This window comes from Pteronotus mesoamericanus, unplaced genomic scaffold (genome assembly GCF_021234165.1).
Source record: "Pteronotus mesoamericanus isolate MK-2021 breed Mesoamerican mustached bat unplaced genomic scaffold, CSHL_Meso_final contig_84, whole genome shotgun sequence".
Lineage (NCBI taxonomy): Eukaryota > Metazoa > Chordata > Mammalia > Chiroptera > Mormoopidae > Pteronotus > Pteronotus mesoamericanus.
In genome coordinates, this window is record NW_026555267.1 from 7,806,618 (window position 1) to 7,825,921 (window position 19,304).

At 34.3% G+C, this 19,304-nt stretch overlaps 1 protein-coding gene across 2 annotated transcripts in view; it reads right to left on the reverse strand.

Annotated features, from left to right (window-relative positions):
- The window catches only part of TRIM37 (tripartite motif containing 37), a 91,942-nt gene that overhangs the window by 33,588 nt on the left and 39,050 nt on the right, over window positions 1-19,304 (reverse strand). For both annotated transcript variants that reach the window (XM_054585490.1, XM_054585489.1), the window contains exons 13-17: window positions 10,350-10,529; window positions 7,364-7,478; window positions 6,243-6,458; window positions 5,121-5,257; window positions 5-90 (exon numbers count right to left, since the gene is read on the reverse strand). In XM_054585490.1, coding sequence (XP_054441465.1) covers window positions 5-90; window positions 5,121-5,257; window positions 6,243-6,458; window positions 7,364-7,478; window positions 10,350-10,529 — 734 coding nt within the window. The remainder of the gene's footprint in view (window positions 1-4; window positions 91-5,120; window positions 5,258-6,242; window positions 6,459-7,363; window positions 7,479-10,349; window positions 10,530-19,304) is intronic.

Genomic DNA, 19,304 nt, shown 5'->3' on the forward strand with positions numbered 1-19,304 from the left:
GTACCTGGAGGTCCCGCAGCTGCTGCATCTTCCATGAGTTCTCCCTCTTCCAATTCCATGTTGTTGTATTCCACATCATTTTCTCCAGACCTAAGAATACATAAAATTCATTATTCCCACAGAGTATAATTAACATTTATTTGTCACACTTCACTGAATTTTTAACAATAGTGCATAGCTTTCTCCTGTGCTACGCACAGCATATTTTTAAACACAAGAAAAAGACTTTTGTCCTTATTACATGTCTAGGTAGTATTAATAGTCAAATTACCTTTAAAAAATACCAAGATAGTTTGCAACATTTAATTTTTAAGAGAAACCTGAGAACCACTGTAAAGCAGAAGAGATTACAGCTTTATAGAATTTGTAACTTAATGGCAGTAAATTAGCTTAAGATACATTTTAAGGTTAAAAAAGATGCTCAAATTACTGTATATACTATTTTCTTAAATTATTATTTCATAAAACATAGTGTTATTGCCTATCAAAGTCCTCACAAAGTCTCTCATACCAAAAAACACTATTACTTTATTTTTACTTTAAATGACAAAGTACTATATGGAACAGCACTAATCAATGCTAGTTTGGGGTATTTAAAGAAGTCTCAAAATCCCCTCCAAGCTTGATACCATGAAAAGCTTTTCAGACCTGCTCTCCAATGACATTGGTGAAAGTTAGTTTGAAAACAACCGTTTAAAGACTCTGGCAATAGAGTTCTAAGAGCACAGAGCAAATGGAAAACATCTCAATAAAATGTAGTAAAATCTGGTGAGAACAGTGAATCTTTCGTCCCTGAACCAAGACCTCTCTCCTCCTTCCTCCCCTCCCAAGTCAGCGGCAAGCATGCTGAGAATGCTGGGGCCTAGATCGCCCTTGCCCCAATTCATTCATAGAGCAGAGGCCCCAGGCCTGAGAAGACAATCTGAAAAGATTTAAGGCTACAGTCCCTAATTCCCCTATCCCATCCTGGCTGAACTGCTAAGTGGGAGAAATTTGCACACCTTTGTACTCATTTCAGCTTCAGAGCTGCTGCTCAAAGTTTTTTCCTGGGGGAGAAGCAGGCTGTAAAACAGCCATAAAGAAATGTGTAACACCATTAAGAGCATTAAAAAAGGCTCTCAAACGAAATCCAGCAAAACATAAAGATAATTACACACCACAGCAAAGTGAGATTTATCCCAGCTACGTGAAATTAGTTTAAAATCCAAAAATCCACCCTGGCTGGTACATTTTGACCCAGTGATCCCACTTCTGGGAATATATCCAAAGATACCAAAAACATAAATTCAAAAGAACATAAGCAACCATAAACATAACACTGCAAATGTTCATTGCAGTGTTATTTACAATCACCAAGATATGGAAGCAGCCCAAGTATCCATCAGTAGGTGAGTGGATCAAGCAACCATGGGTCATTTACACAATGGAAGACTACTCGGCCATGAAAAAGAAAAATTTTCCCCTTTGTGACAGCACGGAGAGACCTGGAGAACATTATGCCAAGTGAAATAAGCCAACCAGAGAGAGACAAATATGATTTCACTTACATGTGGAATCTAATGAACAAACTGAAAAAGCAAAATAGAGACGGACTCATGGATAGAGAGCAGGATGACAGCTACTGGAGGTGGGGAGGATAGGGGGTGGAGGGGTTGCACAAAAAGGAAAAAGGACTCACAGACATGGATGACAGTGCGGTGATCACAGGGGGTGAGGGTTATAAGGGGGTTAAATAGTAATGGAAAAAATACAATTAAAAAAAAGATAAATAAAAAGAAACGAATCCCAGATAGTTTTCCCTTCAAATCAAATGTCTTGTTGTTTACATAAACTTCTTTTTTAAAAAAAGGTTATGATAGTACATTTTATGTTATATGTATTCTACCATAATTAAAAATCTCAACAATTAAAAATACCCAATTAGGAAACAAGCAAAAGACACTAACGAAAATTTCACCAAGAATACACAGATGGCAAATCAAGCAGATGAAAAGATGTTCAACATTATTAGCCATTATGGGAATGCATATTAAAACCACAATGAGGTATCACTAAACACCTATCAGAATGGCTAAAATAAATACTAGTCACAACACTAGATGCTGGTGAGGAGTCAGAGAAAGTGGATCACTCACACATTGTTCACAGGAATTGCAAAACAGTACAAACATTCAATTACCATACAATATGGCAGTTGCATTTATCTTGGGAGAAATGGAGATTTATGTTCATATAAAAAAACCTGTTACATGAATGCTTATAGTAGCTTAATTCATAATAACTAAAAAATGGAAACAATCCTGATGGCCTTTACCAGTGAATGGCTGAACAAACTGTGGTGCAGCCACAATACAGACTACTACTCAGCACTGAAGGAAACAGCCCATCAACAGCCTGAATGAATCTCCAGAGGACTATGTAATGTGAAAAAAGCCAATTCCTAAAGTTTGTGATTCCACTGATATTCTTTTGATAATATTGCAGAAATGGGGAACACAGGAACCCATGAGGGTTTGTGGTGGGGGGTAAATGGGGATTTACTGAAGTAGGGGGGCAGTGGGTGCAGGATAGAAGGGCCTAAGAAGAGGGGTCCCTGTGATGAGGGAAATGTTCTGTATCTCGACCATCCGATATCAGTGCCCTGGCTGTGATATGGTGCTATGGTTTTACAAGATGTCATTTCCTATTGGGGAAAACTGGGTAGAGGATATATGGGATCTCTATCGTCTTTTTTACAACTGCATGTAAATTTATAATTATTTAAAAATGAAAAGAAAAAAATAAACAGCAGGAATAAAATATGTAGTACTATTGCAGAAAGATCAAGGAAGGAGAAAGTAAAAAAAGAGTAGAAAGAAGAGAAAAAAAGGCCTACTTAATGTGTTTTAGTTAAGTAAAAGCTATTTGTAATAATCATTAGCCAAACAAACTTTATGCCTATTTTTCATCATCTATAAAGAAACCAATCTTACTTTCTAAGATCTAATACTTTGATTCCCTAAGTACTCAAAATAGCTCATGATTAACTGTGCTATTTCTCTGAAATTATACAAAATAGTCTGAATCAAGATATTATTGTAGAGGTGTATATATAGAATATAATCAAACACCTTCTATTAGAAAAAGGATTAAAAAGTCAATCTAATGAAAAGTTGTGAGTCAAGTTTTATGTAAAATCCAACTGCCTTCAAACCACCTTGAAAAAGTCAAGAGACCAGACAGTCAAATACAAAGTAATTCAGCCCTGGCTGGTGTGGCTCAGAGGACTGAGTGCTGGCCTGAGAACTGAGAGGGTGCTGGTTCCATTCCCAGTCAGCGTGCATGCCTAGGTTGTGGTCCAGGTCCCCAGGTGAGGGCACGTGAGAGGCAACCGAATCTCCTGCACACTGATGTTTCTCTCCCTTTCTTTCTCCCTCCCTTCCCCTTTCTCTGAAATAAATAAAATTTAAAAATCTTAAAAACACAAAGTAATTTAGATAGCACTACAAATTTAATCCACCTATTAGCAAGGTGAATTAAACTACAAAATCACCATCTAAAAGAATGTTTCATGTTAATTCCATTGAGCTCTATTTTAAATGTCTAGAAGTATCACTATAAAAATTATTTCTGATTTGGAGACTTAAGGGTACTTAGGCTTTGCATTTTCACTAATTAACCCTCTTAGACAATTTGCCACATATGCTAAAGGGTACATTAAGTGAAAACAATTTATTTTGAGGTAATTTGTGGGAATGAAGCAAGGTCAAATAAGGAATTAAAACTCTCACCTTACTTTTGTCAAATGGCTGATGCCAGGGCTGGAACAGGTAAAGTACAAGGTGAACCTGGAATGTCTTAATAGTGCCAGAAAATAAGAAAATGCTTAAAAAATAGTGAGGAAATCTCAAAAAGACACAGGGAGTTAGCTCTCTAACAGGCTCCCACTGGCTATGTCTTGGACAATCTGAGTAATAAATCATAATAGTAAATGGGTTAAGCCTTTTAATATAAGAATCCATGAATCCATATTAATGATAGTAATCAACTAATTAATGCGGCAGATGAAAAAGCTCTTCCTTAAAGTAGAATTCCAATTAATAAATGCAGAATTAATAACAGAATCATCATTTGGCAATCAACACAGTAATCTTTCCCAAGCTAGGATCACCAAAGGATGTTAAAATTAATTAAAAGTACAATGAGAAAAATGTTTACAGTCTCAAAATATGTCTCCACTAGATATTTATTAATTACAAAGGGAAAAGTCATAATTGCAGAGAAATTACCTTAACCTGGCATCTAAATTAATCAACCCTAATGGTATAGGCTGAAGACAGAGGCCCTTCACTTCCCCCTCATATGAAGTACTAAAAAGGCTATACCACCAATTCTGTAGTATTCCTCCCAAAAGTGTATAGGCTCAATCTAATCATGAGGAAACATCAGGCTACGCAAATTGTACAACCTTCTACAAAATGCCTGCTCTCTACTTCTCAAGAGTGTTGAAGTCATAAAAAACAAATTAAAAAAAGAAAGAAAAAAAAGACTGGGTGACCCAGATTAGGGAAGACTTAAAAGAGACTTAACTGAAAGCAACATGTGCAACATGTGATCCTGCATTAGATCCTAAACCAAAGGACATCACTGGCAAAATTTATAAAAGGTCAGATTACAGTATTACAGCAATGTTAACTGCCTGATTTTGATAACTGTACTATAGTTACACAGGAACCATACTTGTTTTTAGGAAGTATATAATGAAAAGTGCACACAAATGTCTCACAAAAAATTACATAGTGAGAGATGAAAAAAAAGAGAGACGTAACAAAGCAAAATATGAACATTTGTGGAAACAATATGAGCAGTTTTTTAAATAGGGGAACTTTTGGTTAACATTTTTGCAACTTTTCTTAAATATGAAATAATTGCAAAATTAAAAATTAAAACCAAAATTAACTCAGTTTGGAACCCAGAGATGAGAAAGTAGAAAATAATTTAAGGCTTTCCTTCAAGACCCTTTATTTATAAAGATTATCAAAATAACGCTAACTGTCCCCACTTTTAGCCCTAGTTATTAATATGCTTCTAATACCTGTCACTCGGGTGTTTTATAATGGGGGTTACTGTGCAACACTCACATCGTTTCCTCATCAATGTCATTTTCCTCCGTGTTACTTGTTGCTGTGGAGCTGGCAGAGGAACTGCTGCCATCGAGGTGATTTACTTCATCTTCACCAACAAGATCCAGATCCAGATCCCCGTCTGAAAGCTCGTGCTAGAACAAGGCAAAGAAACAAGATTTTAATCTCAAAGAAGAGTTCAATATGGACCAAGCAGCAGACAATAATGAAATCATCCAAATTCTCTGCTTCTTTGCATAGGCAGCTGAACCCTGTAGAGAAAATCTCACAACCGCATTACCCTACTACTACTAACAATTTATTGCTGCCAATTTCAGCTTAGCCCTCAGCGTTAATTGGAAATGCTTCATATATTCCATGTCAGCTTCCAGTAAGACTCCATACAGAGTAACATTCTAAATTATCGTTCCTCAAATCCTACCTAACCTCTATTATCTGCAAGGTCATTGTAAAACCCTGTCACTAATCGACGCGTGCGCGCACACACACACACACCTTGCTATTAAAACATAAATGCCCCCAACTTTCAGCTTCCCTACCTGTAAACTCTATCCTACCCTTCTTCCTCACCCTATCAAAAGGTTAACCTGAGTGTTCCCTTTACAACCCCTCATAATCTCCTTATTTTGTTTCGTCAATACCTTAAACTTACCTTCAGTTTCTCTCCCTGACAGCACCTTCATTTGAATGTATACCCGAAGTCTCAAAAAGCCTGTCTCTGCATCTCTGCCTTACCTTAAACAAAAACAACTTCTTGAATTTTCAGTCTGGTTGTTGTTTAGCTGGGACCAAACCTAACTATCTCCCAAATTCTTAATCATTCTATCTACACTTGCAGTAAGGTATTTACTAGTGTGAGTGAAATGGAAATGAAAGAATTTAAAAAATTCACAACCTATGTAGTTTCTAGAATGTACATCACATTTTGTTTTGTACAATGTAGTTTTCTACAATAAATTAATTTTAAACCTTAAAACACTTTGATTCAGCAACTTCAGGCTTATTAACATTTCCAGAAAGGCAAATACTAATAATAAAAATAAGTGGACAAAATTTTCAGCACACTGTTCCCCTATATCACATTATCAAACACAAATCTAAAACTTGTCTAATTATTACATGATAATCTTCATGCTGAATCTTCTCCTCATCTTCTTCCTCTTTGGCCTCTCTTACAGAAGCTGATGTAGGACCATCCTGGAGGAGGACGTCAGCACAGGACCCAGACTTCTTAGATCGTGTCTCGGGAGTGTCATCATTTTGGGGGCTAAGATGATTAGCTGGTGGTGACAAATCTCTTGATTTCTGAGTTCGAGATAACTCAATAGTGAGTCTCTTAAGACAAAAACAGCACAAATAAACATGAGTCATAAGCAGTGTTTCTGCGGTACAGCAAAAAATATTTTAAGTGAAACAATATATTCATATGTTCGTAAAACCCTTTCTTGTACCATCTCTCTCACGGCCTGCTGCTTTTTGCTTATGGAAAAATCTATGACAAAGAAAAACTGCCCAATTTATTCTCATCCTTCTCCTGTCCCGCCCAAGCTACACATACAATTAGTAAACTCTATGTAAAAAGGCAGTTTTAAATAGTACATTTAACATGAAAATCTCTGAAAGTATTATTTATTCACATGTTCCTCCCTCATCTATTAACCTCTCTTGGCACTTCAAATCGTCCACCCCATTTCATTTTCCATTGGCAGAAAGAAACATTCCTTACATAATTTAGTTTAACCTTATAAAATAAAAACTAATTAACTGATCCTCCCCAGTGTTCAATTCAACAATGGTAAGGATTCGAGATGGGGCAACTTCCAGTTGTTCTATAGCTTTGAATCCTCTAAATTCAAGATAGCATGAGGAAGAGAAATACAGAAGTCACTGAAAGAAACACAAAGAGATAACCTCAAACTACAGCAGCACTGCAATACAATTTTATGCAATGATGCAAATGTTTTTTATCTGCAATGCCCATACAAGCATTTAAAATGTGGCCATTGCAACTAAGGGACTGAATTTTTATTTGTTTTAAATAAGTTTGCATAGCCCTATGTGACTAGTGACTACTGAACAGTAAAGGATTAGAGGTGCAAAGATGGTAAGGCGGAAGAACAAGATAATTAGACTTTTCTAGAAAACTACAAACAGCAGTAAATATCCAAAACTGAATTTAAAACGTTAGGCCAGTAAGACAATGAAACACTAAACCACCAAAATATATATTTTTTGCTTACCTCTTTAAGATTATTTATTTGTTGCATATAGCTAGTTTGCGCAGCCTCCAATTGAGTAATATACCAATGCTGGTCCCGGCATTTTTGAAAGAAAGTTGGTGAACGCACCTGAAACCTTAAAAGAATAGCTGCACGTGAAAAATAATCCAAACAGTAAAATATCAACCAAGCCTTGAATCTATAAATATAAATTCTAAAACTTTTAAGTTTCATTACATTGTAAGGCCCAAGTTAAAAATGAACTCAGAGCTCCTCACAATCACCATTTATACATATAGTTCACAAATCATAAAATAAGATTCTGAAAAGTCATCTTTAAGTCAGCTATCTAAAATTAAACTGTAGTTTATTCTAAAGAATTAACATTACCCATCATGATTAACCTATTAAAATATATTTATTGTAATAATCTAGCTGAAATGCAATACCAACCATGAGTTGGAAAGAGCAGGACCATACAATGCAGGAAGGAGAAAGCCAATACTTTCTTTCCCTTTTCTTGACTAGGTCAGACGCTAGCAAAACTGGCAGTTTGTTTCAGGCGCTACCCTTCCTTCTTGCACCTCACATTCCCATATTTCCTGCTTCTCAGTAAAAAAAAAATCACTTAAAAGGTCAACTACCCAGGACTGCTTTACAGTTCCTCAAAAGAATCTCATGTCCTCAAAAACCTATATTCCCAACCCCTCCAGATAGCAACTTAAAATCAAAATTATCCAGGTATCACAATATGGCATATTTTAGCTAGAGTTAAGAAAAAAAAGTATATTAACAAAAAACAAACTTCTACCTTTATTACATAGCCAAACACGACTCCATTTACAGTGAAAAAATTACAGTAACAAATAAAGAAGTTTCAGAAGCGGTAAGACCAATTCAGATGCCTGTCAGTTGCAGTCCAAGTCTGGCCACCCTTATGTCCACTACCATTCCATTTCCCCCGACAATTTCACAGCTAGTGTAAGAATCTACCGACCGCCTCATATAGTTATCTGCAACAGGTATCTACTTTTTTGTAAGGGTACTCATATATCAGAGGGTAAAAATGATTTATTGAACCACCATTCTGAGTGGATAATGCCCAGACAGTTTACACTAATAAGACAGTACAACTTTCCTAAAGAGTAGTATCTTTGAATGATTAATAAAATAACGTTCAACCCTGCATATTTTTAGTATTTGTGCCATTAAAACAAAAACAAACACAGATAAAATTCTTTAACTTTCTCTTAAATAAAATATTTATACATCTAGAAAAGCCATAAGTAACTTTTTAATATATACATATAAAATTCCATCAGAATCTTGAATTGAGGTTTAAATTTTGAACAATATGTCATTAAATAAATATTATGAGTAATAAGATAATTAAAAGCCCCCTCTTCATGGCCCCACAGCAATTTATTTATATTGCTACTATAGCACTATCTTATGAAATAATAAGTTGTTTTTATCTGCCCATTTTATCTTCAGTTCCCTGAAGACAAAAGCCATGTCTTATACTCTCTTAATATTAGCTCAATGACAGGCACAGACAGACTCAGTAAATGTTGCTAAATAAGTGATAATTAAACATAACGGGAATCTGTTCCTGTACTAAGCCTATAAGAAAAAGTTGTTATAAACAGGGATGGCCTAAATAAAGAACCAGAGGTAGGATAAACTGCATTACAAAAAGAAAGATTGCCACCAGTAAGAGTCAACATTACTAATACTCCAATCAGGAGAGGACTAAGGGTATAAAAACGGCTCTCTTGTAGGTTGGTAAGATTGATGTTTGAATAATTTTGTAATCTTCTCTATGGTTCAAGTGTGAAATAGCAACACATTATTTCTGGTGAATGTTTTTAAAATACAAAAAAATTAAAGGGTTATAAAATGGAGCTAAACTAACCCTCCGAAGATGACAAAAGCATGAACGCTTTTTCTATATTAAAAATGCAATAATCTTTTTTCACTTCTTTATTCTCCCAGAGAAGTTATGAAAAACACATAACAGTAAAGGTTGATACAACAGCAACTCATTCAGCATGCTTAAGAACAAAAAGCTCAGAATAAGTGAAATGTAAGAGTATATCAAACTGTTTCCAAGGAAGAAAGCTTTTAAAACTGCTTTGATGACAACTTTCTAAACTGTTGAACACTCTGAAACCTCTCAGTTCAAAACATTTGAGTCTATTCCATTTTAATCCTCACCCAAAAGTACAATTTTTCACTGCTTTTAGAAAGAGAAGGGAGAGAAGAAGGAAAAGAGAAACACTGATGTGAGAGAGAGAGAAGCATCAACTGGCTGCCTCCCAGGCCTGGGGTTGGAACCTGCAACCCTTCGGTTATGGGACGATGCTCCAACCGAGCCATAACCGGCCAGGGCTGAATCTATTTTTTAAATACTCAAGCCCTCCCTTTATTTTTATAATCAAATTAAAACATCTTGTAATGATTACCAAAACTTTTGACTTGTAATGTTTACCCCAACATTAAATTGAGTTTTGGTGGTTTGGTAGTTTGTCCTGTCCTTGAAAACAACACACCAACTCCTATCACTTTGTTTTCGTCAATTTTTGTCTCTATTCTCTTATTTTAATTTGCTATTATCAAGAAGGATCTGAAAACCTTTTTGTGAAATTAAGCTTGTAAAACCAATCACTCAAATATGAACAATGTCAAATGAAAAACAGAAGTCTGTGATTTTTCACTATTCTTTGATTTGCAAATAATGAGGCTGCAATAAGTTCAACAGATAAACACGACCTTACTGCATTTATCCTAAGTAGTTTCCTTTTTATGGAATTACCAACTAGATGTCAAACACATTTCTGAGTAACTTATCACAGAACTCCTAAAATGAAATGGTTAAGAACATGGTTAAGATTACGGTTAATATGAATTTCAATATTCACCTGTGTTAAATGAATAGATTTTTAAAATAAAGTTCTGGTGACATTATTGCTTCACGATAAAAGCCACAACATCAAATGTTTCCTACCTTAAAATCACTGTATCATTTTGTCGATTCAAGTATCCTTCATTTGCAAGTAAGTCTAAACGGAAAAATCTATTATAACCCCAGCATTCTCCAACTTCAAAGTCAGATGCAAACTCTCGTATGATATTTTTTGTAGGATCATTGCAGGACTGATGAACCATTTCTACACGATATTCATATCTCAAATTGAAAAAGAGAGTATTAATATAGTTGGTAAACCAGAATAAAAAAAGACTCATTAAGTAATTACATAAGAAACTTATCGATATATACAATTACATTTCTTTCAGAAGGCCTGTACTGTTTATAAAGACAGCAGTAATTTGAATGGGCTACCACAACATGACTGGCACTAGGTCCTTCTTTCCTTTCAATGTTTATCAATACAGTAGGTGTAAATCATCAACTCAATAAATAAATTTGTATAAAATAGTACTTTCAAAGTGACTTTTGATTTAGCAAAGCTATATATTTTTTTCCTACAGTCGTTACCTATATTTCCTCACATGTAAAAATTCTGCCATTTCCGGAGATTTGTCACCATGCAATTTTAAAATAAATTTTGAAACACTCTACTTCATTTTTCCAATTCAAGTTATAATAAACTAACTATGTATTCAGAAGTTCAAGCCTATAAACTTTTCTAACAGAGAATAAGTATACACTGGGGAAATCAATATATTCAGAGTTCCATATTTTACAGAATGTAAAACTTTCAAGTCCTCAAACTCATTTTTACTAATAAAGCATTATTATTAGAAAAAGAAAGAACAGTGAAGAAACAAAGATAATCAGAAGGAACACTCAATATTAATGTGGACTAGAAAAAGAAGTTCTATAAAAAGTAACCTCACAGGATGATCTGATCATAAAATCCTAAACGGGCAGGACATGGTGGGTAGTCATGCCCCAGGTCTGTAACTTCTTTAGAAAGGTTTTAAGCCAGCCCTGTCCATTGTTCCTGTGGGTCTAGGTTAACACAACTAGAAGTAATACTCCTCGAAGGGGTTATTAAGCCTCAAGAGCACACAATATTAACTGTCCTATAATCCACCCCTTCCCTTGCTTTCTCACATCTTACATCCCCTCCTTAATTTCAAATGCACAAAAGAAACTGCTAACCTGCTAGTCTCGTGAACATTTGAAATCTTGCTCCCCAGCATACGTCGTCACTTTGGCTCAAATAAGTTTTTATAAAAATTCTAACTTTGGACATTCTCACATCAACAGTAACCATGAAAGACACTCTTTTTTGGTGGAGGTATATTTTATATGTTTTTAATTTTATTTTTCAATTATAGTTTACATTCAAAATTATTTTGTATTAGTTTCAGGTATGTAGCGAGGCGGAGGTTAAGTTTTTAAAATAAAAACACCATAGCTCAACCTGGTATTTCCACAGGTAAAGGCAAAAGAAAAAAATTACAGCTCTTTACCTACGAGTACCACATGTATTTCTTTTAGTACCGTCAAATGATTTTTATGTTAGTATCTTTCATTGTATGTTATCTAGATTGATGATGCCCACACACAAAAAAACTAATAGGTATGATATTTTGTCTGTCTAGATTTTATGGAAATCATAAGGCCAACTATGTAGTACAAAGGGTACCATTATATTTCCAGATATAAACCCAAGTACTGATACATAATTGATTTTGACAAAGGTGCTAAGATCTTTCAAAAGAGAGAGAGAGAGAGAGAGAGAGAAAGTCTAACAAATGGTGCTGAGAAATTTGGAGAGCCACATGCAAAAGAATTAAGTTGCAACCCTCTATATGTCCATATCCAAGAATTGAAAATGGATCAACAATGTAAATGCAAAGGCTAAAACTGTAACTCTCGCAAGAAAACATGGGGTAAATCTTTATGAACTCAAATTTGGCAATGGATTTGAAGATATCACTCCAAAAGTATAAGCAACAAAAGAAAAAACAGGTAACTTGAACTCCCTAAAATTAAAAAATTTTTGTGCATCAAAGAACATTAAGTGAAAGGACAATATACAGAAGGGGAGAAACTGTCAAATCATGTAACTGATAAGAATTTAGCATACAAAATATATAAAGAATTCTCATAACAATTTACCAACAAAAAGCAAGGAATCCAATTTAAAAATGGCTTACAAAGATCACTCGGCACATGAAAAGATGTTCAACTTCATTGATAATTAAGGAAATGCAAATCAAAACCACAATGAGATACCACTTCATACTCAATAGGATGGCTACAAAATATAATTATAAATGAAAACTAATTAAGTGTTGGTGAGGATGTGGAGAAATACAAATTCTTTGTATTCCTAAATTGCTAGTAGGAATACAGAACAATATAGCCACTGTGGAAAACAGTTTGGCAGCTTCTCAAAATGTTAAACACAGAATTACCATGTAAGCCAGCAATTCCAGAATTAGGTATAAATTTTTAAAAAAATGAAAACACATGTCCATATAGAAACTTATAGATGAACATTTGTAGGAGAATTATTAGTAATAGCCAAAAGGTGAAAACAACTCAAATGTCCATCAGCAGATGAATAGTTAAATAGAGGTATACACACACACTGGGATATTATTCAGCCATTATAAAAGAATGAAGTTCTGATATGTGCTTCAACATCGGTGAACCATGAAAACACTATGCTAAGCCAAGCACAAAGGGTCCAGTATTATACGAATTCTTACATGGAATACCCAGAGTAGGCAAATACACAGAAGGAAAGCAAAGTGTACTTTGTGGTATTTGCCTGGGAGTGGGGGAAGGGAGAAATGGGCAGTGTTTACTTAATGGGTATAGGGTGTCTGGGGTGAGGAAAACATTCTGAAACTAGAGAGAGGTGGTACTGTACAACAGTATAAATACACTCAAGCCCACTGAATTGTATATTTTTAAATGGTGAATTATATATATCATAAAAATTTCACCCCCAAAATAATCATATTTTAAAAATGAGTAGTGGCCCTGGTTGGGCAGCTCAGTTGGTTAAGAGTGTCATCCCGATACACCAAGATTGTGGGTTCGATCCCTGGTGAGGGCACACACAAGAATCAACAGATGAATGCATGAATAAGTACAGCAACAAATCAGTCTCTCTCTCCCCACAACCTTTCTGAAAGTATGAAAAAATGTCCTCAGGTGAGGATAAAAATAAAAAATAACATAAAAATGAGTAGTGCAAAACTCAAAACTCAGAGAGAAAAAAAATCAAGAATATTAAAAAAATCTAGGGAGAAAGATAATGATACAGATGGTCAAATATATCCATGATCAAGACAGGTAGGAGTTTAAAATCAATATAAACATTTTTGAAAAATCAGTTCTTTTGTATGAAAATGCACATAATATCTGGGGGGAAAAAAGACCATTCTTTTATCTGCATTAGTTCTTTAAAATCATGGCAAATATAGAGCTAAATTTCTAATAGAGATGGGGTAATTAACACAAAATATTTACATAGTACCTCAACCCCAACCTTAGATAAAACTAAAACCTTAAATTTGAATATTCCAATTTAAATTCTTCTATTGAACTGAAAGCCTGAATAAACTTAACTGATAACTTAAAAATTTTAGTCTCATTATAATTACTCCCCCAGAAAAATTCTACTTTCCTTTAAACAACTCAAAGAAACTGCCGTCTCTAAAACAAGTCATTTAGCATATACCGTTAAGAGTCAATTCCAAGATGTCACTCAAGTGCAGTGCAGATTTCCTCTGAAAGCCCACACCCACGTATGCTAACACACACCTATTATGTAGAGAAATGTAGGCATAATAAAATTATGAAAGCATTTCCGCAGAGTCCCAGGTGATATTAAAATCTAGATAATGATACAATAATTTTTATTCCACATTGACAGTTGAACTACCTCACTGTTAAACTCTTAATCCTGTAATTGAATGACATTTCAGCACTTAATGAAAAAGTATCAACACTCTTCCCCAGAATTACTGAAGTGTTAAGAGAATGAACAGATAAGATATCTGCTTTTTTTCAGAACAGAAGTCTTATTAAGGTATTCAGATAATATCTAACAAATACACAAACTCTAATCTTTTCAACCTTAGTATCCTGAATGTTAGTTACTTCATTATCACTGATGTTATTGCTGTTTGTAAGACAATATAAACTGTTAAGTTCCTGAAGCGTATGTAGTGAACAATGTAAGTACCAAGAGGAAACCAAAGACAGCAGAAATGTCAGAAAATCTACATATCAGTTGAGAGAAAGGAGAATCGTCCTAAGGCAAGAAAGAGAGATAGATCAGGGAACAGAATAATCAAGAGACAAAGAAAAGCCCAAAAGTAATGTTAGCAACAGGGACATGAACAAAATATTACTATCACTGGACTGCTTATAGGAATTCTGCCCAACATCAACCATCTTCCAATCACAAGAGCTGATTTTCAGGAAATCGAACAGAGCTTGGTGGTTAAGGACAAAAATATAGACTGAAAAACATTCTACGTTAAACAGAATGATGTTTAACAATGCTAAACTTGAGCGAGTAACTTAACTAAGACACTGTTGCCACATCTGCAAAATGGGAGTGGTGACAGAACCAACAGATCACAAAGTGGTAACAAAGCAAAGTAAGTTATGTAAAGCAGCGATTTTCACCCAGTGTGCTGCAAGATTTTTAAAACATTCAATACCTGTCTATTTAGTCAGGGACACTGACTTCTTTGCCCTTAAGACTGTCAAATCAAAAAGTGACAACAGCCAACCCAACAATAGCTATCCAATGTGAATAAATCAACTTTATACCTATTTTTTTGGTCAGACTGGCAAATACATGATTTGGTGTGCCACAGACTCATAGCAATTGTTTTACGTGTGTCATGAGATGAAAAAGGTTGAAAATCACTGGTGTAAAGCATAGTGCATGGTATAAAGTACATATTCAGCTATTATAGTAACAGTAGAGTCCACTGTTCCAAATCGCACAGAACTGGAGCCGAGTTCTGACTAACCGTATCTACAATTCAAAAGCCAGACTCTTTTCCATATTTCTAGCATTTTTAGTTTGGCTCACCAATGGTGACAGGAATGTTCTGCATTATGGTCAGCCTGTACCAGACACTGCTGAAAGGTTGGCTTTGCGCCTCTGAGGGTCAGTCCTTACAACCCTTCCACAAAAAGGCAAAACCATTTTCATAACATTAGATATTATTTGCCTTTTATACTCTGTTGACTTTTGCATTAATGGTGGAAAGGCGATGATGGTTAAAATGTACCAGTAGTTATTATTCATTGCCACACACTTTCAGATGGGAAAAATTTGCCAGTATCTCTAATAAAATGTTTTTAATGAAGTAGTAAAAAAATGATTGTTATTAAATTTCAACTCTAAGTTTCTCAAAATGGGAAGGACACATCAAGTACTTGTGCTGAAGAGTGGTGTGTAATGGTTGTTTCAGAGTTACAAGCTCATTAGTTTTTATGGTGAAATGTAAAATTGAAAGAACTGACAAACAATGGTTTTTCAATTGTAGATATGACAGACATTTGTGGACCAAAATAACTATGGAAAACAACTGTCGATATTTGTTGTCAATGATAAAATTTAAGCTTTTAAAAAATCCTAATTCTGTAAGAACATCTATGTGCCACATGAGCTTAAATGCTTTCTAATACTTCAGACTTTCCAGATGGTATCAATGAGTGTGATTATTTGATACTGCAAATGAAATGTGTCTGTGTATTTAGTGAACAATTAATTTCCAAATGATCAATTCATGATTACAAAATCATGCACGAATAAAGGATCCAATACAAGACAAAAAAATGGAGTTTTTATTGTTTTTGAGTGAACAGCTTTCCTAAATTATAACTGAATAAAGCTAAACATATTTGAAGTGTGTAACTTGGTAAATTTTGACATGTATACAGGGTGGGGCAAAGTTGTTTGTATAGAAAAATAATAGAATTAATAATAAATAATAATAAAAGAATAAACTCCATGCTCTGTATACTCAAAACTGTAAACCTAATTTTGCCCTGCCCTGTATATTCATGAAACCATCACCATTAGCACAGTCAGATACAAAATACATCCATCTTGTCCCAAAGTTTCCTCTGCCCTGGCCACGTGGCTCAGTTGGTTAGAGCATCATCCTGCATACCAAAAGATTTTGGATTCAATCCCTGGACAGGGTACATACCTAGGTTGCGGCTTCAGTCCCCAGTTGGGGCAAGTACAAGAGGCAATTAATTGATGTTTCTCTCCAGCCCCTTTCCTTCTCTCTAAAATCAATAAACATATCCCTCAGGTGAGAATTTAAAAAATCAATTATCCTTATGGCTGTGGGTTTATTTCTGGATTCTCCAGTGTATTCTGCTGATCAATTTGCCTATCCTTCTGATAACACTATGTTGTCTTATACTAATATGGTAGCTTTATAATAATGCTTACAATCATGTAGTTTTAGCCCTTAAATTTTGTTCTTTTGATTTCAATCATTTTCTATTGCTGTGGTTTTCCTTTCATTGTATTCTTTGACCTTTATTTTTCCTTTCTGCTGCTTATTTTAACTTATTCTTTTAGGGTAGACACTGAGATTATTAATTTACAACCTTTCTTCTACAAATTTCCCCCTACCTACTGCTTTAACAGCATACAAAAAATTCTGGCATGTTGGGTTTTCTTTTTTATTCAGTTCCAAATACTTCTTAAAAATCCCTTATGATTTCTTCCCTCTTTGATTCAGAAATTTAGAAAAGTATTACTTAACTTTAAAATATTTCAGATTTACAAAATGTTATTAATATCTAAATTAATTCCATTATGGTAAGAGAACATGCTTTGAATGAGTTAAATCCTTTTGAATTTATTAAGGCATTATTTTAGGTCGCAGAATGTGATCTATCTTGATAAATATTCTTTACCAACATAAAAATAATTTTTATTCTGCTAATTGTCAGAATAGATCAAACATTATATAAATGTCAATCAGGCCAGCCTGGTTAATAGTGTTGTTCAAATGTACCATATCCTTGATGATTTTACCTATTTGTTATCCAATTGACAAGAATAGTTTTTGTCTATTTTTTCTTGTAAGTCTATTAGCTTTTGCTTCATGTATTTTAATGATCTATTATCAGGGACATAAATATAAGTATTTAGAATAGTTACACATTCTCTTCATTGATCCTTTTATCAGTATGAAATACACTTCTTTATCTCTGATGATATTCTTGGCTTTCAACCTACTTTGATATTAAAAGAGCAATACCAGCTTGCTTTTGTCTAGTACTTGTATATATATCTTTATCTTTACAGTGCATTCCTTGTGTGCAGTGTGTACTTTTTTGTTTTAGCCAATCTGACCACCTTTCCCTTATAATTAGGGTGTTTAGATCATTTACATTCTTTTATCTCGTTATTTGTCTCATCTGTATTTTATTACCTGTTACACCTTTTTCTGCCTCATTAAGTTTGCATTTTATTCCCTTTGTTTCCTTATTAGCCATATGTTGTCATTTTAGCAGTGCCTTTTTAGTTTATAAGTTGTGGTAGGCTGAGTAATGTCACCCACAAACCCAGCCCCCAAGATATCCACATCTTACTCCCTGGAACCTGTGAATGTTCTCTTTCATGGCAAAGAAGAGGAGTACACAGCTGTGATTCAATTTAGGATCATGAGTTGAAGGGACTATACTGAATTATCCATGTGGACCTTAAGTATAATTACAACTGTCCTTGTAAGAGGAAAACAGAGAAAGATTTGACAGACAGAAAAACACAAGGCAATATGACCTAAGGCAAAGATAGGAATGATGTGATCACAAAGCCAAGAAACGCTGGCAGTCACCAGAAGCTGAGAGAGACAAGGAATGGATTCTTCCCTAGTGCCTCTGGAGTATTATAGCAACAACCCTGCTAAAACCTTGATTTTGGCCTAGCAAATAGTTTTTTAGATTTTTGGTCTCCAGAAGAAAGTAATGTCTACTGTTTTAAGCCAACAACTCTGTGGTAATTTGTTACAGCAAGCAAAGGCAAAGGAAACCCAATACAATAGCATATAACTTATCACTGTCTAGCTTTGTTATTATACCGCTTCACATACAGTATCACAATCTCATGAAGTTCTGTTTCCATGCTCTCCCTTTTTGGCCTTTATGCTTTTGTTATGTATTTTACTTCTACATGCAATAAACTGTAAAATACAATGTCAATATATTTTTTTAGTCATTTATCATTTAAAGTTATTTTAATAGAAAATTTTTATTTACCCATACAATTTCCATTTCTGCTGTTTTTCATTCCTTTGTTTAGATTCAGATGTCTATTATTACTTTCCTTCTACATAAAGTGTTTACTTTAACATTTCTTATAGACCAGGTCTGAAAATGTCTTTATTTCACCTCTGTATTTTAAAATATATATTTTGCTAGGTACAAAATTCTAGGTTATTTTTTCCCTTCAGTCCTTTTAAGATGTCCCTTTATTATCATTTCACTAGTATTGTTTCCACTGAAAAATCTTGATTTCATCCTTATCTTTGTGCATTTGTAAATGTCTTTTTTTCCACAGCCAGCTTAAGATTGTCTGTTTATCACTGGTTTTTAGCAATATGATTATAATGCGCTTTGATATTCCTTTCATGTTTCATGTGCTTGTAGTTCACTGAGCTTCCTGAATCTGTGGTTTAAACTTTTATCAAGTTTGGAAAGTTTCCCCCATTAAAAAAATTTTTTCTTTCTTCAGATCCTCTCCTTTAAGGACTCCAGTTATCTGTAAATTAAGTTGCTTAATATTGTTCTACTGTTTTAGAATTTTTTTCCTATATTTCTTGGATAATTTCTAATGCTATGAGTTCAAGTGTATTCATCTTTTATTTTGTAGTGTCTATTCTGATGTTCATGCTATCCAGTGTATTTTTCATCTCAAATATAGTTCATTTTCAAGTTCAATTTGAGTCTTTTGTATCTTCCATATCTCAACTTATAAAC